Genomic DNA, 21945 nt, shown 5'->3' with positions numbered 1-21945 from the left:
AGATTTTAAGCCTGAGAACATCGAAGAGAAGAGATTCCAAATTGCCAAGTCTCTGACAGGGAATATCAGAACGGACATATGCACAAGTACTACCTTTGAGGCAAAAGGAATCATACAGCGAAAAATTTGGGCATCTGAGATGAGCAGTAGTTGAATCAACCGATAACTGAGATTCTGTCAGAAAAAGTACATAGGGTTTGGCAGACTGCAAGTGGAAATGGACATCGTTGAGATTAGAATTGAGACCACGTATATTTGTGAAATGAATTAGGAAGTGCTTGTGAGGTTTAGATCTTTTCGCAGATAAGCTTGCTCTATTAGTTTGACAATTCATGGTGTATTCAATAGTAAGAAAAAGTGGGTGGGACATGCTGTATGAAGTAATGAAATTTTTGGATATGGCGTACACATGGTAAGAATATACCCAGATCCTTGACATGACGTGGCCTCGACAATGCCCCACGCATACACACTACTCGGACTCCCTCCAGTCACTATCTGGCAGCGTAGAGGTAACAAGATTATACACTAGCTGATCCGGAAGCCTCCTAGAGAGTTACCAATAGCCTCGGTATGGTGTACTAACTAGTGGCCAGCCTGCGAATACCGTTTTAGAGCTGTACCCTCGAAATGTAAGGAATAATGGATCTTGCTACGATGTTCATCATAACCTCAAAAGTCATCAATCGTACTGCATGATGGAAGAGATGGGGAGGGGTTGACCGGAACTCAGCTGTAGAGACTAAACACGGGTTCCACCACTTCAAGCCTCCAATAAGCAAAGTGGTGGTATTGCACCGGTTGATGAGAGTCATCTACCACCTAGCAGAATTTATCCTGTTAAATTTATCCATAGATCGGTAATATAAGCGACACAGAATATCACCAGTGAATCAACACTGATGGATTCCATGTTGGAAATCATTGACCAGCTGGAAGGTTTCAAGACAGTTTGGGAGTTGGTGGTTAATGAACTTCTTCAATACTTTAGAAAGAGTAGAGGTAAGTGCAATCTGATGACAATTCAATGGGAGGGATTTTTTTCATTTCAGAAATTGGCTAGATATGAGCAAAATCCAAGCAGAAGTAAAAGCACTATTGGCATAAGAAAGTTTAAGAATGCCACAATGAACAGGTTTTGAGAGAAAGTGGAAAAATGCCATCAGGACCTGGAGAATTTGAATGAAGATTGTTCAAAATTTGACTAATGTAAAGAAAGCCAACACGAGACTCATGCCAAACTTAGCAGACAAATTGGACTGCCACTACCACAATTTAGTGCTACTCTCTCTCTCTCAGTAAACAGACAGTGCATGTTATTGGTAGTGGCAATACATGGACCGAGCATGCAGTGTGCAGCTTCACACTGCATGCTCAGTAAACAAGCAATACATGCTGTTGGTCTGGAGCAGAAGTCGAGAATGATATATTGATTGACACATAGGCATGATGGGCAATGTACTGATTGGTGTGTGAACACAACAGACAATAACATCATAGCATTAAGTGATTGTGTGTGGAGGGAAGGAATGTGAATTTTTAGATTGTGGGGAAGAATTCTTTATTATTATGTATATCTTTCTTATTATTAATTATAATTTCTGTAATTAATAAATCTCGTTAAACTTTCAGACCCACCTCTCTTAACTTTATATTTCCCAGTTTATTTTCCCCCTAATTTACTCCCCTCCACATTAACACCTGACTTGTATACTGCACAGAAGATCACAGATTCTGGGGGAATAGTAGTTCGTGTATGTCTCCTCTGGACTGGCTGAGTATTCAGAATGACTCATACTACACTTGAAAAACATATACAATATTGTTTATTCACAGTATATACATTAAAAGAATATATCATACATCATCAATTGGGTATAATGTTATTTACTAGCATTATATGTGTGCTAAGATGTAAAGATAATCACAGCTCATATATCACGTCTTTCTGCCTTTTCTCCTTTTGGTTTAGGTTACATCTCATAACATTCTCTTGTCTTCTAACAATTTAAACTTCCCAACTGGGATTACAGCAGTGAGCATAACACCTATATGTGTATTTTCCTAGATTTATAAATCCCCACTATAATCTTTCTTTAATTATCCCTTCCAAAATAATTACACGTGCATAGAGCACAGTCTCAACTTAAAACATACTAGTCTCGAATATATACGTCTAAATCTTCCTTGCGTATTAACTTATCTTTGTGATGAAGTACATATATCTATATCTTATGAACCTCCTTCTCCTTCCCTTTATGCTAAACAATATCAAATCAACTATCAACTAATTTTAAAACATTCCTTAGAGTCCTTTCCTTCAAATCAAGCTTAAAACTATTATCTGGTACTTACATCACAGCTTATGGGATCACTCTTTACACAACCTTTTTCTCAACTCAGGGGCGGCCATCATCATCAATATAGGGCATCATCAGACTCCTACTGGAATTAGTCATCGGCTAAGGAACTGCTGCTCATCTATAGGAATTCTCCTTCGTTCAGGAACTCACTCTTTTCTCCATAAATGGGTTGCTCTGGCCCGCTTTGGGCGCCTGATCAGCTCGACGATACTGGGGTGCATAATAAAATTATCAAGACTCTCCTTACTGCTTTATCGAGAAGCCAGACTGTATAACTCTTCCTCATCTTTCTATACCGAGACTTTTCGATCCTTATCACTCAGCTCCAGCATATGTGTTTCCATCTTTCATTGGGCATCTCTTTCCTATTTCTACGTTGCGGCTGACCTCTCCCAGAACTTGCCTAACGAATTGTCTTTGCGACAAACTGCTTCAATTCCCACTACCACATTTCAGCGATTCACAAGAACTCCCACCTTCTTCAAAACTTCCTACAACTCCAGAAAACTCTAAAACTCTCTCACTGCAAAAAAACTCCCTTAAATTAATTTCTATGTCCGCTACTCTCCACCGATTCTCCCGGCACTTCTCGGGATTTCTTTCCAGCCACACATCACTCAGGCCCACCCACAGGAGCTCTCAAAAACTTCAAAAACTGCTCAAACTGTTAAAAAACTGGAACTGTCCCTCTCCTCCTGTTCCACCTCCTTTTTGCTTCAGCCACCCCTTCTATTCTGATCCAATCGTAGTTCGTTCTTCATCATCCCTTTATTCTCATTCGCTCTCTCCCAGTTCCGTCGTTTTCTTGGCCCTTCCCTTTCCTGGGGAAACATCCGACTTCTCGAAATTTCTAGAAGCTTCGATGAACTTCCGGGCGTCTAGAAATTTCTAGATATTTCCTTGTGATCATTCCAATGCACTTACCCCTTATTAGTCCACTCTGTTTTTTCTCTACCGCTCCTTGAAATCAGTAAGTGCTCAAGGAGTCGGTTTGTTTTATCCAGCGGATAGCAATTTCTACACTGTGTATGCCGCATCTCATGCGCAGGAAAAATTACAAAAGCATGCAATTTAAAAAAAACTCCCTCCTCTTAGTCTGTAAAATTCTTCCTCTCCACAAGGGGGAGTCGGTTCCCTTGTTCTTTTCTTCCAAAGAGCTGCCCACTTTCTGTTTATAGCGACTTGAACTGCCCTTACGGTGCTCCCATTGTACTTTTGTGCCCTGTCCAGCTACCCCCCGTTGTTACGCTAATCCTCCCCTACTTAACTGTACGGTACAGAGCGTTCGCAATCTAAGCTGAAAATCATCCTATGTAAATAATATTATTTAATATATATATATATATTCTTGTTATGTTATAATATTTATTTCCCTAGGATAAGTGTAAGAATTGGGTTCTTACAATTGACTGATGTTATGATACATATATATAATATCTTACCTAACTTTAAAGTTAGGTAAGGAAACCTTTTTTTCCTATTATTTCCTGTATGTTTTTAAGGTTATGAAACATAACCTTAAAAACGTATGAACTCCCTGACTTATGTAAGGGTTGCATTCTGCGAAATGCTACATAAGTCAGAATTTTCCCCATGCTCATGCAGCACTCCCAAATGTGCTCGCTGAATTGATTGAATCAAAAAAGAAATGTTCGATGAACATGTAAATAGAATTATTGTATTTATTAAATTTTTTATCTCATGCGCAGGAAAAATTACAAAAGCATGCAATTTAAAAAAATTATAGAATTTAAAAAAAAAGAGAGAGGAGACGGGCATAACACCAGTAAATTTTACCTCTCGAGCATCGTTTCCAGAATCAACATCTTCTGCTGATAAGTATGCCACTGTGGAGATTTAGAAGGGATCGGCCGCTCAACCTTACGAAAGAACATATTAATAGATGACTGGATGATGTCTTTTTTCTTTTCATCATTGTTTTCTTTGTAACAAGCAAGCATATCATTCACCTCTCTGTTAACTTTTAAGAATCACTCACTGTCAGGATCCATCTTCTCAAACCTCGCCATTGCCGACGCAATTTCATGAAATGCCATTGCCATCTCTCTGGTGATGAAGTGTCTCGGCTCCTCATTTGGTTCATCTTGAACTTCGCCAGCATTTTATTCTTTCATTATCGCTGCCTGAAAGTCAATAAGTTCTTCATTAGACAATTCCTTCTCTTCTTCCTCTATTAACTCCTCCACGCAATAGATGACAAACTTTGTCCTGCTTCTTAATCATTTTCATCATCATTTCAAAATCAATTTTGTTTCGTTTCCTGGTACTACCACCACTTGCCCTTTTTGTTCATTGCTTTCCTTTCATCATTGTAATAGGTAAATAGGAATGAAGAGAAGTTTCTGAAAATTTGTTTTTTATATGATTAAAGATTTCAGTGAAGGGGAACACATTTCATCATAATAGCATAAAAACCCCCACAATTGCAGTTATCGGTATTATTGCAAATGCAATAAGATCGAGTTTACTACCCGTTTATAATTAGATGCACTAACAGAAAAGCCCAATAAACTAGAAAATGCAAATTGTTTTTGTTGTTTTATGGTTGTGACCTCCAGAAACGTGCTTTAGAAAAATATCACAAAGGTAGTAGTAGTAGTAGTGGCATGTGATGCAAGAAAGCAAATGTATGAGCTTATGCAACATCAGCCAAAAAAAAAAAAAAAATCACACCATTCCCTCCAAATGCCTGTCCAGTTCCTCCTTAAAGTTATTCAACCTATCAACTTCCACAACGACAGATGGAAGTTTGTTCCAGCAATTAACCACCCGCTGGCTAAAGACAAATTTCCGCACATCTATTCTACATCTGTCCTTTCTTAATTTGAATTTATGCCCCCTTAGGTTCGTAATCTGAACAAGTGGAAGGATCCCATCAGAATTCAGCGTGCTGAACCCATTCAAGGCCTTATACACCTCAATCAGATCACCACGCAGGTGCCTGGTCTCCAGCCACTGCAATTTGCAGAACTTAAGCCTCTCTTGATAAGAGGATCCCTTCATTCCCCTCACCAATCTTGTTGCCCTTCTCTGTACATGCTCAAGTAAATCTACATCCTTCCTAAAATGAGGCCTCCAGACCTGTACGCAGTACTCAAGGCGTGGCCTGACCATTTCCTTACACAGAGGGATAATCACCTCCTTTTCCCTGCTAGCAAAATTCCTATATATCATTGACAAAACCCCATGACCTGCCCTGGCAGCCTGTCTGCATTGCTCAGAAAACTTCATATCTGCCTGCACAATTACTCCCAGGTCTTTTTCATTTTCTACCACCTTAAGTGTAGTACCACACAGTTGGTACGTTTCTCTGGGGTTACTTCTACCCATATGCAGTACTTGCATTTGTCAAGGTTAAACTTCAGTTGCCACTTCTTAGCCCATCTGCCCAAATTATCTAGATCCTGTTGCAGTAGCACACTGCCATTACTGTCATTAACAACCCTGCCAATCTTTGTATCATCTGCAAACTTCGACACTAAGCCTGATATACCTTCATAAATATCATTGATAAATATACAAAACAACAGTGGACCCAACACCGAACCCTGTGGGACTCCACTAATAACATTAGTCCACAAAGAGCAGCACCCATTGATTACCACCCTCTGTCTTCTCGCACTTAATCATCCTTTTATCCATTGTAGCAACTTACCCTTAATACCATTCTGCTCCAATTTGTACAATAGTCTTCCATGCGCAACAGTGTCAAAAGCTTTCCTGAAATCCAAATATATGATATCAAAATTATATAGGTATTCAAAATCGATTCTTATGATGGGAACATATGATAACGATGAAAGGGAGTGCAATTTCCATTATAAATATGACTTTTTAGAGAGATAAATAGCTTATTAATATAGCGAAATTTTCAACTTCCAAGGAGTTGGAACGAATTACAAAAAAAAAAAAAAAAAAAAAAACAATGTGTTATTGGGTTCACATTATGATAATTTCACAATACCTCCATTTTTTGATATGGGATGCAAAATTCGTTTCCCTGATTTTTTTAAGTTTGCACCGGCCAGCAAAACTTACGTAAAGTCGAATTTCTGTAAGTCGGGGAGTTCCTGTATAAAAAAATCAGTGATATTGATTGCATCATCTGTCACACCTGCATGTTAATCAATATATCGTTCTCCACTTCAGTTCCAGAGGAACCAACAACATACATTATCTGTTTACCAAGTGAGCAGCACCAGAGTGCAGTAACAGCAAACCAGTTTGTCCAGTAAGTTTCCCCTAGTTTGCCATGGTTCTCATGTTGGCTTTCCATACCTTAGCCCAAACGTTTTCCAACATCCTTTTGACAGAAGACCACAGGCAGCATTGAATGGAGTGTACTGGGAATGGTGTGAGTTGGTTTACCAAGATCGTCGATACAAGAGTTAGAAGCAAATTAGAATGCTAGTCAGCTTGCTTTATCTTTAGCTAAGGTGGCAATAGAACCATCAGGTTTTACTAGAGGTGGGAGTACAAATGAGCAAAAGTTGTGGCCAATAGTGTTGACAAAAGATCACAATGTTTGAATTCCATTTGGACAAGAAGCAAATTTTCTACTCTTAGCCTGTTCTAAATCTAGTTTGGACTGTTTAATAAATCCTTTCTGATTATTGTGAACTTTGTTGTATTCAGAAAGTGAATCTGGAGATTTGGATGCAAGCCAATTGTGATATGCAACATTCTTCTATTGAACGGTTTTAGCACATTTATTGGAAAACCAAGGTTTAGATAAAGGTTGTGATTTTAAGGTGGAGTGTGGAATAAAGGATTTCATTCCTACAAGAATAATTTCTGTGAAATGATTTGAGCAAATGTTGACATCAGAAGATTTAAAACAGTAATCCAATCAAGGAAAAGAACAGAGATCTTGCAGATCACCGTTTTTGCATTCCAGAAACGGTTCTTGTAATTCCAAACAACACACAGCTGAGAGTGGCTATGAGAGAAGAAGAGTCCATTGGCAAGTTGTGATCTGGACTTGCCATATTCAAGTTCTGCTTTCCCTGTGTCTGAGTGGCTGTGTTTCAGACTCCCTACATAAAACTGCATTAAAATTTGAAATTGTTAAAAAAATTTTAAAGTTGTAAAATAGAGTAAACTTATATTGAAAAGGAATACAGTAAGTCTCCGAGTTGTGTGACTTTGGACTTGCATAATTTTTTTTTTTTTAGGATTGTAAAATTTAAAACAGTAAAAAAAAAATAAATAAACAAATAAAATAAGCAATCAGTAACGATGAACACGGCAGGCACAAATTGCACAAGTGAGATACGGAGTAACAAGCTTAAAAAATATGAAAGAAGAGAAGGTTCTGAAAATTTATTTGTTTTTTTATATGACTGAAGATTTCAGTGAAGGGGCACACATTTCACCATAATAACTTAAAAACTCGCCAAATTGCAGCTATTGGTATTATTGCAAATGCAATAAGATTGAGTTTACTACCCGTTTATAATGAATTGCACTAATAGAAAAGCCCAATAAACTAAAAACTGTAAATTGTCTTTATTGTTTTATGCTACATAAATGAGAGTTTACATATGCTCAATTCTTACATATGCTCCAGTATTATTGTTTTATGGTAATGACATCCAGCAGTGTGCTTTAGTAAAACAGACTATTATCACCTCAGCTCGCGTGAGGTGATAATAGTCTGTTTCTACCTTAACCCTGTGAAGTTCTTTACAGAAAATTTCGTTTTGATGTTATTATGGGGCTGACTAAGAGAATAAGTGACAGCAAATCTACAAAGAAAAGGAAAGTAATCGATTTGGATCAGAAAATTAAAATAATGATAATGTATTAAAATGGTCAAACAAAGTATTGTGCGGAACTTAGATTTGTCAATGTCAACAGTGAACACAATAATAAAGGACAAAGACAATACGAGAAGCAGTGAAGGAATCATCATCAGTGAAGTCAACTATAATAACCAAAGCTACGAAATACATATCAGTTTTTATAGTACAATAACAAGCATTTTTTATTTTCTTATGTGCCACTCCAGCTACTTCACTGCTGTCTCCAGAGGGTGGCACCTCCGTAACCAGGTGGGTAGGAGCAGCAGTACGTAGCACACGCTTCTTGATTTGGTAGTCTGGGGTTCGAGCCCATGACCACCAAATACGGAGGATGCAGAAAGGTCGGGGAATGACCACAGCATATCCCCGGAGAAATATGGCCTCTGGGGATATGTTGCTAATCCTCCAGGAGCATTAGCAACTAATATGGCTATTAGTTGCTAATGCTCCTAAAAACCAAATAACATAACAGCTGTCCCCAGATAAAATTTTTAATTGAACTAATTAAAAATATATAACTCTTTTTCTATATATACAACTAATATATTAAAAAATATATATAACTAATTAATTGAAAAATAACTATTTTTGTTCATTCTTCTGAGCATATGTGGTTTTTGTAATTTTGGCTTATCAGGGATATAGTACCAATATTTTATTAGTCATTCCCAAGTTACGTAAAACTTGACTTACATTAGAAGTCCTGGAACGTATCTCTTATTATGTTGGGGACTTACTATAATAGGAAAACTAGTTTGGACTGATTAATAACTGCTTTACAATTTTGCGAGCTTGGTGTAGGCAGAAAATGAAACTGAAGAATTAGAAACAAGCCAATTATGATATGCAACATTCTTCTCTTGTGAACAGCCTTAGCACATTTATTGGAAAACCAAGGTTTAGATAAAGGATGAGATTTTAAAGTGGAGTGTGGGATAAAGGATTCCATTCCTGCAAGAATAATTTCCCTGACATGATCTGAGCAAACTTGACATCAGAAGTTTTGAAACAGTAATCCGACTAAGGACCAAGGAAAATATAATATCGATATAGATACACCATAGTTAACCCATAAATTTGAACTACATATGTAGTGTAAAGGGAATCGTTTTAATTGTATCTCATATTCTGGTTGCCTTCACAACGAGATAGCTGAATATGAGATGCAAATAAAATTATGCCTAATACGCTACATCTGTAGTTCAAATTTATGGATTAACTATGGTGTATTTACGATGATATTATATAGTTAATTACTTAAAAAGAAATTACCCATAAAGTTAATTACCCATAAAGAATTAAGCCTTTGTGCATTTATTTTATAATACAATATAAATTAACAGATGACACAGAAGCCTATGATAGATATAACTGGTCGGTAACCAAGTCACAAAGGAGATTAGGCAGGCAAAGGCAGATTATGAAAAATATTTGGCAAAGGATGCAAAGAAAAACAACAAAAGTGTAACTTTACCTATGTAAACTCTAGAAGGAAAGGGATGAATCAGATTGGTCCACTGGATCTTGATGGCTCAGCTGTTGATGATCGTGCTCAGGTGGCTAACAAACTAAATGAGTATTTTGCATCTATCTGCACACATGAGGAGTTATTCAGAGAGGGGAATGCCAGAGGAGAATTAAACTCTGCAAGTGAGCTAGATGATTTTGTAATAACTGAGAGGAAAGTGGAGGAGAAAATTGTTGAAGATAAACATAAGAAAGGCACCTGTGGTGGATGGGATCTATCCAGTTATATTAAAGGAGGCAGCAAAGGAAGTAAGCAAACCCTTAGCCATAATTATGAGAGCTTCTTTGGACTCAGGGGAGGTACCCACAGACTGGAGATGTGCAAATGTGACCCCAATTGACAAAGGAGGATCAAAGAGTGGCACAAGTAATTATAGACCTGTTAGTTTAACTTCTGTTCAGGAAAATTAATGAAGGCACTGGTTAAAGAAACACTGCAGGATCATGTAGACAACACTTCAGTTATAGCTCAGACACAGCATGGTTTTATTAAGGGAAAGTCTTGCCTGACCAATTTGATTGGATACTATGATGTGGTCACAAAGGAACTGGATGCAGGGAATAACTTTGATATCATATATTTGGATCGGAGAAAGGCTTTTGATACTGTTGCACATGGAAGACTGCTGAACGAATTGGAGCAGTGTGGCATTGGAGGCAAATTGCTGCTATGGATAAAGGGATGGTTGAGTGGGAGAAGACAGAGAGTGGTAATCAATGTACACTTCTCATCGTGGACTAATGTTATTAGTGGAGTTCCTCAGGGTTCATTGTTGGGTCCATTGTTGTTTTCTCTATTTATAAATGATATTGATGATGGTATATCAAGCTTAATGTCCAAGTTTTCATATGATACGAAGGTTGGCAGGGTTGTTAAGGACACTAATGACAGTACGCTGCTGCTGCAACAGGATCTAGAAAAGTTGAGCAGGTGGGCTGAGAGGTGGCAAATGAAGCTTAACATTGACAAATGTAAAGTACTACCTATGGGAAGCAGTAGCCCCTGAGTAATGTATCAACTCTGTGGTACTACACTGACCATGGTAGAGAATGAAAAGGACCTGGGGTTAATTGTGCAGGCAGATATGAAGTTTTCTGAGCAGTGCAGATGGGCTGCAAGTGTAGCTCATGGTGTCTTGTCAAGGATATACAGGAATTTTTCTAGCAGGGATAAGGAGGTAATTATCCCCTTGTATAAGGCGATGGTCAGGCCACACCTTGAGTACTGTATACAGGTCTGGAGGCCTCATTTTAAGAAGGATGTAGAGTTGTTGAAACGAGTACAGAGAAGGGCAACAAGATTAGTGAATGGAACAAAGGGTTGCTCTTACGAAGAAAGGCTTAAGTTTTGCAAATTGCAGTGTCTGGAGACTAGGCACCTGTGAGGTGATCTGATTGAGGTGTATAAAGCCTTGAATGGTTTGAGCATTCTCAGTGCTGATGGGATTCTTCCTCTTGCTCAGAATAATCACCTGAGAGGGCATAAATTCAAATTGAGGAAAGACAGATGTAAGCTAGATGTGCAGAAGTTTGCTTTTAGCCTGCTTGTAGTTGGTTGGTGGAACAGACTTCCATCCTTTATTATAGAAGTTGATAGCCTAAATAAATTTAAGGCTGAGCTGGACAGGTATTTGAAACGAACAGAGGGTATTTTAAACGAAATGAAAAAGAAGCATTTTTTGTTTTTTTTTTTTGGCTGATGCTGCATAAGCTTGCTTTCTTGCATCTTATGCCTCTACTAATGCTAATGGAATAACAACTTCATGAAGCTCAAAAATAGGAATGAAGAGAAGATTCTGAAATTTTATTTGTGTTTTTATATGATTGAACATTTCAATCATATAAAACATATGCCTCTACTAATGCTAATGGAATAACAACTTCATGAAGCTCAAAAATAGGAATGAAGAGAAGATTCTGAAATTTTATTTGTGTTTTTATATGATTGAACATTTCAGCGAAGGGGAACTCATTTCACAATAATAGCGCAAATTTCCACAGAATTCCAACTATCGGTATCATTGCAATAAGATCGAGTTTACTGCCAGTTTATAATAGATTGCACTAACAGAAAATCTGAATAAACAGACAACTTTAAATTGTTTTTATCGTTTTATGGTCTTGACCTCCAGAAATCTACTTCAGAAAAATATCATGAAGATTTCAAAATTGATTTTAATAACCGAACATAGCAACAGTTTTGTGCTGTGTATGTAAGTCATTTATACATAAGTAGAGGAGTGCCTGTAGTTAGTTGCTTTTTCCTTCTCGATTTGCAATTTTGTGTTTGGAACTGAACATATTAGATATAGAAATGTATTGCTCTTTTCATTTTTCATGCGTTGTGATTCTTGCATGTGCATTTTTCCAGTCATCGAATACAGTTTGAAATTGATTACATATCTCATAAACCCATCTTTAAATAACATACACACATAACAATTCACTTTTCCAGTAAATTCTCAGAATATTAGTCGTCTCTTTTAACAACCTCACCATTTCCCATTTTCCTATTAAACAATTCTTTTCTTGCACATCTTATATTTTCACCAAATTTTTCCGACGATTTCAAATTGCACTCTAAATTCTGAGATGGCACATTTTGGGCAATGTGATGAATGAGTTCACCATTTATTTTCCATTTACCTTCTGAAATGTGATAGCGAAACAGTGACAGATATTTTTTGGGTACTTATGTCATTCACAGGCTCTGATTCATCCTTATTTGCAATTACATCAGTTGTCGATGTCGATACTGCAGAATCTACCTGGTCTGATTCTAATTCTATATTAACTTGACTATAAATTTATTATAATTTATAACAATTCTTCTTGTAATAAATTATACTGTTAATAGTATAATTTATTACAAGAAATATTTTACTCCTCTTTTCCCACTTTTCCAAATAAAAGTGCCTAGGGCCTACAAACCTTAAAATCATGATCATGTTTAACATACTAATACAACATTTCCGTTATTGCACAATAAATATTTATTTATGGAAACACACAGAATCAGTTAATTTCAAGTTGTATATTAAATAACAAGTCATTAATTTCACAGGTAGCAGCTAACATACTCTTTTACTTTACAGCTTGGTGCTATTTATAATTCAGAATGACACATGTTGCAATCTGTCACACACTACCGAACATTACTTAGTGTCATTGATAATTCTTTATGGTTGTTGCCAATCTTGTTGCAAGGGTATTGCCAGACTGAAGAAAAATTAAATTTTTAAATATAATTGTAATTTATTTACTAATAACACATTAGTACAGCTTTCAATATTTTTCAAAAATATTACTTATAGGGAATATTTTGAAATCATTTTCATAATCAGGGAGAAAATATAAATAAAATAAAAAAAATTAGTTTAGAAATATTTTGAGTGTAATAATGTTGTAGCTGCTGTATTTGTTATATTTTGAAATGCCAGAGAAAAAAAAAAATTATATCTAACCATTGAGACAATTATTGCCTTCAAAAAATTATTTCAAAAAAAAAAAAAAAAAATATTGCCTTTCATCCTAGCAAGTTTAATTTTTATTTTTAAAATGAATAAAAAGTACACATATTAACCAAGCTTTTAAGTACTGATATAAAAATATTTGTTCCATTAATCCTAAAAATGTTATATTATTTTAATCCTGAATGTTTTAATATCACAAATGTTTTACGTTATTTAGGCTATGCTCTTCGTGAATTTCTCATCGAGAACATCCTCAATGGATGTACAACGTAGTCTTGAAGCTAATGTTGAAAAACGAATGAAAGATGTTTTTGGCCCTCCAGTTGGAAAAAGACTTTTAGTGTTTATTGATGATATGAATATTCCTCAGGTACTTGACTCTTTATCAAAACTTACTTTAGTATTAGCGTTAGCCATATAGTGCAAGGAAGCCACAGGCTTTTGTTACACTGACAAAAAAAAAAAAAAAATAGATAAAAAATTACAAATTATACATATTATACAAATCTCATATTTTTCAGATGAGGTCTCCATACTTGAACAAAGTATTCGAAATGTGATCTTACACTACTTTATACATAGGATTAGGACCTTCCTGTCTCTACAAGATATTGTTTGATAAACCAAGATATTGTTTGATAACCACAACACAGTGGGCTTTCATGGCTGCCCAAGTATGCCATTTAGAAATTTCATATCTGCCTGTGTCATAACTGCTAGATTCCTTTCTTTCTGTACTGTTTTTAATTCATATTATTTAGAGATGTTGTTTTGGGTTTGCTATTCACCAAGTGTAATATATTGCATTTTCACCATTAAAACATAGCTGCCCCTTTTCTGACCATTCTTAAAGCCTGTTCAAGTTATCCTGAAGAAGAACTGCTCAACACTGATCATTAATGACTCTCCCAATATATTGGGAGAGTCATTAATCACAGACTGATTGGTCGGTGGTTACCCATGTTACTCTTGGAAAACTACCTTTATGTATTAGGGATGCATGTCACTTTTCCAATTCAAGGGAGTCTTTCCTGAGTCCAGTGATGGTCTCATAATTAATCGTGGTTCACTGTCTCTTGTCACCTCCCTCAAAATTACTGGGTACATACCATAAATTTGCCTTAGACTCAAAATATTTGCTAATAAATAATCTAAAATTTCAGTATCACTAATTTTGTCTCTCAGCTTCACTTACACAGTTTCTCCTCACTGTGAAGTGTCTTTCATCTGTAAATATCGATGCAAAATGCTGCTGTTTAGTTGCCTCCGTAGCCACGTGGGAAGGAGCAGCAGTGCGTAGCACATGCTTCTTGATTAGACTGGGATTCGAGCCCGTCACCACCAAATACGGAGGATGCAGAAAGGTCAGGGAATGACCACCGCATATCCCGGAGCAATATGGCCTTAGTTGCTAATGCTCCTAAAAACAAAACAAACAAAAAAAAAAAAACATTGTATTCGTATATGCGAAAAACTTCTTATCCTCATTGCTCCCTTAGCCAGTGATTCTCTTGTTCTGTCTTTGCCAGCCTAACTTTTTCTGTGGTGCTATTAGAGATCAACATGTAGCTGGTATAGGGCATCAGCACTCTTTATCACTTTGTAACTTTCCCATATTATCTGTTTCTGCTCTCTTAAATTGGCTAGCTGATTATTCCCTGCATGTTATTGTACTGCAGTAAAGATTTATTAAGTCATCCATTTTGGCATTCTCCTCATGCTTTATGCTTACTGTAACTAATATACTTTAATTTATATGGAATTCATGGTAGATGTATGCCTAGAAAATGATGCAGTGTTCAGAACTGGGGATTTGTTCTGAAACACCTGACGGGAAATATTCTTGGGAGACAGATGGCTAAAAACCTTTTAAAATGAAAAGTGCCTTTAAAAAATACAGAAGAGTAACCTCTGTATTTCAGAAAAGTATAGCATTAAATGTTTTTTTTTTTTCCCTCTTCACTGTAGAGATAAAACATTTAATGGAATTCTTGTATAATCTTACTGATATTAAGAATACTATGCATTAATAGCACCTCTCTCTCTCTCTCTCTCTCTTTTTTTTTTTTTTTTCAAGTGGTATTAAAATATAATAAAAGGCAACTGTAACAAAGATTAAAGTGAAGTGAATGCAACTAAGATTAAAGTATACAAAAAATTATATATCACTGGCAGTGATGGTCAGATTTTTAGATGATTATTGTCTTTAAAAGAAAAACAAATCACCTAGTACCTAGCCATATTAGAGAATTACCATAAGAGAGTTGAAGATGCAGAGCAAGGCGACAGTTGCCAATCACGTTATAAGAGCTTGGTGGTACTGAAACCGCAGCGTTGCCATGCGTTTTGCTGAGAGCCATAGTTGATAGTGTAGAGTTACTCGCTAATATGCGACCCTAACTGTAACTGTAATAAAAATAGCTTTTATTCCAAATCCCTTATGTTGCTATAAGTTCCAAAAGTTTGGGAATTCATAAGCTGTCTGTAAGGAAGCAGCCACCTGTGCCACACATATGACTCAACTGTTCATAACAATGACTGCACAGCCACAATCCACAATCTAACCCAGTGTGTGACTCAATATTCTTCACTGTACTGCTAAACCAAGCTACGGTTAAACTCATTAAGCAAATATGCTAATAACTGTATGACCAGTTGCTGCTCCCTAGCTTTATATTGCTGCACCCAGAGTCTCTGATACAAACCAAACAACGTCAGACAGCATGGATGTTGAAGACAAATCATACAAAGATGACCAGATCCTAGAATTATTTACCAAAGAGGAGATGGATACTGGGAACAGTACTTCCCAAAAAGGAGAAATGTAAAACTGAGCAACAGAGATCCATGGCCCATTAGAGACAAACCAACAGTTTCTCTAAATCAAATGACTCCATAGGTAACCACCTTTCCTCCAGAATTACATGATACCTCCACAAGATCATGTTACACATAATATGAACAATATGGCTCATGGAGGGGTAGCATTGATAATTAGCTCTCTGATACCCTTGAAACACTAAAGACATACCTTGAGGTAACTGCAGCTCAAATTAACATAAACTTCAATCTAACTATAGTCTTGTTATACCTGCTCTTTAATCAGTATATAATCTAAACCAAATTAGAAGAACTAGTGGTACAACTATATGCTCAGGGACCTTAATAAGTAACGTTTCACCACCTTAATAAGTAACGTTTCACCCGGGGCTCACATCTGGTGAGTATGGGCTTGGCACACCCAGGGTCCTGAGCTGGATATCATCATTCTTCTCTTTCTTTTTTGGTGATTCCCTTCTCTCTCTCTCAGGGTTACTCGGGAACTTTTTTTTTTCCTGGTGCAGCATAAGCCTCAGGCTTCCTTGCATCATGTGGATATTAATAATAATAATAATAACACAATCTGGTAACCCTGAATACTGGAGTGCAGATGCATACACACACATTTTACTATGGGATCTGTTTCAGCAATATGCAAGTTTCTTTATGCTCAGCAACCATATATCCTTTATTGAATGGACTGTATATGGTTGCTGTATATGCACACCAACAGCATCCCATTAAGCAGTGGCCATTTCCTGTGGCCCCTTTTATACAACAAAATTACAAAATGGTGTTTTTATAAAGCTGATTGGAGACTGTATAAGCAGCAGGCTTCTTATCTACAGGAACAGCAGATCCAAAATTCCTTCAGAAATGCATCTGTGGAGTTTACTGAAGTCAGCAATCCAAAACATCCCATTAAAATTCTTACATATCTGAAAATATGGTGGGATGACAAATGCAGTAAAGCTAAAAAGGAAAAAATAGTGCATGTAATATCAAAAGGAAGTTCCCAACAGTAGCAGACCTTGTATACTTCAAAAAGGTTAGAGCCAAAGAAAAATGTGTTAGGCAAAACAGCAAGAGAGCAAAACAAACAGGGAGGCATTCAAGCGTTTTGCTTCCGGAATAACAAGGGCCACTAGGATGCTGACAGTATTGACTAGAATATGACAGATGTATTCTAAACATCTTCACACATCAACCTCCCTAAACAAAACTGTGCATGGTCTTAATGGAACAAAACCCCAAGAAAAATAAAATGTATTAGGCAAAACATTTAAAGAAATTTCAGCTTCTTCAAACCCCAATTCCAGAAACAAAAAATGCAAGCTGAAAAACACTGCCTCCACTTTGAAACAGTGTACAACACTTCATAGAACCTCCCATTTATACTGCCTGAATGTTATCAAGCTCTACATACTGCAAGTCCAATGCAGCAGATCCTGATGGAATTCACTACATAATGATTTCTCAACTTACCGATCAATCTCTCAAGACACTTACTATTCTATAGCAGAATATTTATGTAACTTTTTTTCTCAGTTAAAAGGCACTATGCTTATATTCTGGCCTTTTCAAACCCTGAAAAAGACTCTACTCATCTGCAAAACTATTGGCACTGGCCATTGCTCGGACCAACTGTACGAGTAACAGTATGGAAAAAGATATGGAAAAATTGATCAATGCTTTGATCTGTTGCTAGTGCGACATGACTTCCTCAATCCCATGCAGTGTGGTTTTCATGGAGTTAATTCAGTCAGAAATAAACAACCACAAAACTTTTGTATAAAAAACTGTGACATTAGCCCAACTATCAGTGGATACACCAGATGTAGCCAAAATATTTATCTATCTCAATTCAATGCTCTGATTCAATGCTATAATTCACTTTAAATTTTTAGTCAAAAACCTTTTAAAAAATCAAAACTTAGGTGCATTATGGCCAAGTTACCCTTGCATCATTAAGCCTAAGAGAAAACAAACAACAACAGACATAAGGACTCTTGATTTTCAGGCTCATATACTGATATTACATTTTTGAAAACAAAATGCACAAGGCATAATCCTTATGGGTTTTGATAATTAACTATATAGTATGGGTGTAAATACACCATAGTTAACCCATAAACTTGAACTAAGTATGTAGCATAGAAGGCATCGTTTTAATTGTATCTCATATTGTGGTTGCCTTTCCAACGAGATAGCTGCTATTACATTACTTCAAATAAATAATGCTTCTCTAGTAGAGAAGACTACTGTTATTTATTTTCAGTGGTACCGCCACCCAGACGATCGTTTGAAAGCTATTGGCGTACAGCTCATCAAATTAGTGATATTGAATTAGGGGTTGTTTCATGGCCATTCTATCCATCTGTATCACAGTTCCATGATACTGTTTATATTTCATACAAGCTCCTTAAATGACCCTCATAGGAAGTAGTCAAGGGAGTTCATATTGGTTCACAAGCTTACCCTGTTTATCCATTTGAATGGCTATAGAGTATTTTAGGGTAAGAGCCTCATGTTACGTGGTAGAATGACTAACTTATAGGTTAGTGCAAGTGCATCAGTTTAATTTATAGCCATCTACCAAAGTAGTTAAATTGGCATTGTTTTAATTATATCTCATATTGTGAATACCCTCGCAACGAGTTGCCATAGTATTGCACTACTTCGAATAAGTAACGTTTCACCAGTGGAGAAGACTAATGTTACTTATCCTCTTATAATTAAAACGATGCCAATTTAACTACTTAAATGGTAGATGGCTATGAATTAAACCTATGCACTAGTCATTCTACCACATAGCATGAGGCTCTTGTGCTAAAATACTCTATAGTCTATCTGCACACCATCAGGCATCTCTCGTATTGTGGAGTTACACTTCATAACTGGGTTGTCACTATTGCAACAACCAAGGTACTTGCCCACCCACCAATAAGTAAGCCAGCCAACAAGCTTCAAAACAGTGCCTTCTGCCTTCTTGGGGGGGGGGTCTTGATGATGGCCCTCATTACCGCAAATAGGTAACAATAGTCTTCCCTAATGAGGAAGCATTGCCTAATTCGGGGATTTATGAGTGGTTTAGTTCAGTGAATATGAGGAGTAACTGTCCCTTTTCTCCTTCAACGGCATTTCTTCTTCTTCCTCTCTTACTATCACTTTCCTACACCTTTTTTCTTTCCTAAGTTTCATAGGGATAGTATGTGGATAACACTGTGTTTTATCCCATACCATTTTTCAAACAGTGCCATCTTGAAGAATGATGGAGCCTTTCTTATTCGAGGTAGTGCAATACTATAGCAACTCGTGTGAAGGTAATCACAATATAAGATATAATTAAAACAATGCGGTACAACTACCTTGGCAGTAGAAATGATGTGTGTGCATTACCCATTCATAAGTAAACTACTTGATACTTTTAGGCTAAGGAATATCTTTAGATTATAAAAATTTATTTGTGGTCATTCTTCAAGATTATATCAACAATTTGTTTATTTTATCCATTGAAAATGATGTTGCCAGTGAACTGGACTATAGTGAAATTATAGCCAGTTTTGCATTATTCTCACAAGATTTGTTTATAAGTTATTATGCTAGAATATCAATGTTGTAGATTATACTTTACAGTTTTAAGTTAATACTTAAAATAATTTTTTGGAATTAGTCATTCATTATTTTGCTGTGACCTGTGGAAACTCAGAAATTCACAGTTTTTGCTCATTTTAAAACCAATTTTTAGGGAAAAAAAAAATTTACTTGAAAGAGTCCTCCATTGCAAATGATAGTTAATGCAGGAGATAGAATTAACTAACTTTGACTGTTGCAGTAGTACCCACCAGAGGGGCACAGTTTTCAATGTCCTGTTGCTTTGGGCCCTGAAAACAGCAGAGCTGAGCTATAGAGCATACCAGTATGTTTTATACTTGTCCACAAATCTTTCATACCCTGTCAAGAATTTTGTCTTAACTGTTCTTGATGGTAAGCTTGTGCAGGCTTGAAGCATGTCAAAATGCACTGTTTTCCCTAACAAATGGCCACAAATATTTGATAATTTAGAAATATTTTAGGAAAGTTTTTGTAATATAATTGTCTTGCTTCAAGTGAATTTCCTCTCAAGTTACAATATATGAGATGCATATCTGCATACTAAATTTTGTATTTTCTACTATTTTGGCTAATTTACAGTCATTTACTTCATCTCTGGATGAGATGACTTAAAATCATTGTTTTTAATCACTTTCATGTAATTCCAAAATAAAGCATTTTCAGACACATAAGAAAATCACATGTTTGTGATTTTCTTATTTTTAACCCAAGAAAGCTTATTGGGTTATTTTTGAAGACCCTCTATAATGAAGTCAAAATCCTACTTCAGTAAATTGCTTGTAATTGTCAAAATCTAAAATTTTTTGCTATTTATCATTAAATGAATTTCCAGAATGCTTGTGTATAATTAGCAGAAATATTGTTAATGATTTTATGATTAGGTGTTGTGTGTTTTTTAAATTTTAAGGTGGATGAATATGGAACACAGCAGCCAATAGCATTATTAAAGCAACTTCTTGAACGTGGAGGCATTTATGATCGAGGGAAAGAACATAGCTGGCGTCAGTTATTAGACTTGGGTTTTCTTGCTGCAATGGGAAAGGTATTTTTAAATATTGTTATTATTGTGTATAGTCATTTAAAATGTTTCAAGTTTTTTAAACACCTTTCTCAATTGCATAACCTATCTAGTTTTGTCTCCCCCTACTAACAGATTTATGAAGTAAATTTCATTTAATTTTAGCTGCATTTTGAAGAAATAGCAAATCTGTGATAGTTCCCCATCATCCTCCATCACTTGTTAGGTGTTCATAAATGGGTTTAGACATTTTAGTGGGAGTAGTTTAAGTTGATAAAAGATATGAGTATCAAACATGAAGCATTAGCATTAGTAGAGACATCTTCTTCTTCTTTGTCCTCGCCTTCTTCCCACATTCATATGGGGTCGGCATTCCCTTCCTTAATTCTCTTCCTCCATTCCTTTCTAACCAGGGCTTCCTCTCTCCTCCATCCTCTCTCTTTCAAATCCTCTGCCACCTTGTCCTTCCATCTCGGCTTAGGTCTCCCCCTCTTCCTGTTTCCTATCACCTCCAGCTTTTCACACCTCTTCCCTACATACTCCTCACTTCTTCGTTCCACATGACCAAGCCACCTCAACCTAGATTCCTGTATTTTTTTACTCAGAGGCCCCACCTTAACCGTACCTCTAATGTAGTCATTTCTTAACCTGTCCTTCCTCGTCACACCACACATCCATCTTAGCATCCTCATCTCTGCCACTTCCATCTTCTTCTCCTGGGCCCTTGTAATCGCCCATGTCTCAGCACCGTACATCAATGCGGGTCTAACCACAGTTTTATACACTCTTCCCTTTGTTCTACAATTAACTTTCTTATCACACAGCACCCCACTCATCTTTCTCCAGTTCAGCCATCCACATTGCACTCTGTGCTGTATTTCTGCACTCAATCCTCCATTCCTCCCAACGTTCGATCCCAGATACTTAAATTTTGAAACATATGGTAGCTTTTCCTCCTGTAGCTTTATAGAACTCTCAACTTCTCCATTCAATACCATATATTCTGTCTTTGTTCTACTTATCCTCATGCCTCTATCTTCCAACGCTTTCCTCCATTCCTCCAGTTTCTTCTCTGCTTTTCCTTGGGATGATTCGCACAGTACAATATCATCCGCGAACAGCATACTCCACGGTGCTCTACTTTTCACTTCTCTCACCAACACATCTATTACCAGATCAAACAGATATGGGCTGACCTGATCCCTGGTGCGGTCCAACTTCTACAGAGAAACCCTCAGTCATACCTACACTGCTCTTAACCTGAGTCACTGCTCCCTCGTACATATCCTTCACAAGCCTTACAT

The 21945-nt window shown here is 36.6% G+C and overlaps 1 protein-coding gene across 1 annotated transcript in view; it reads left to right on the top strand.

Annotated features, from left to right (window-relative positions):
- Dhc98D (Dynein heavy chain at 89D) overlaps positions 1-21945 on the top strand; it is a 971787-nt gene that overhangs the window by 404422 nt on the left and 545420 nt on the right. The window contains exons 28-29 of the mRNA XM_090387912.1: positions 13406-13558; positions 20531-20665. Coding sequence (XP_090244038.1) covers positions 13406-13558; positions 20531-20665 — 288 coding nt within the window. The remainder of the gene's footprint in view (positions 1-13405; positions 13559-20530; positions 20666-21945) is intronic.

The sequence above is a fragment of the Mastigoproctus giganteus genome, chromosome 2 (assembly GCF_048544385.1).
Source record: "Mastigoproctus giganteus isolate SK-2022 chromosome 2, ASM4854438v1, whole genome shotgun sequence".
NCBI lineage: Eukaryota > Metazoa > Arthropoda > Arachnida > Uropygi > Thelyphonidae > Mastigoproctus > Mastigoproctus giganteus.
This window is presented reverse-complemented; position numbering and strand designations above follow the sequence as displayed.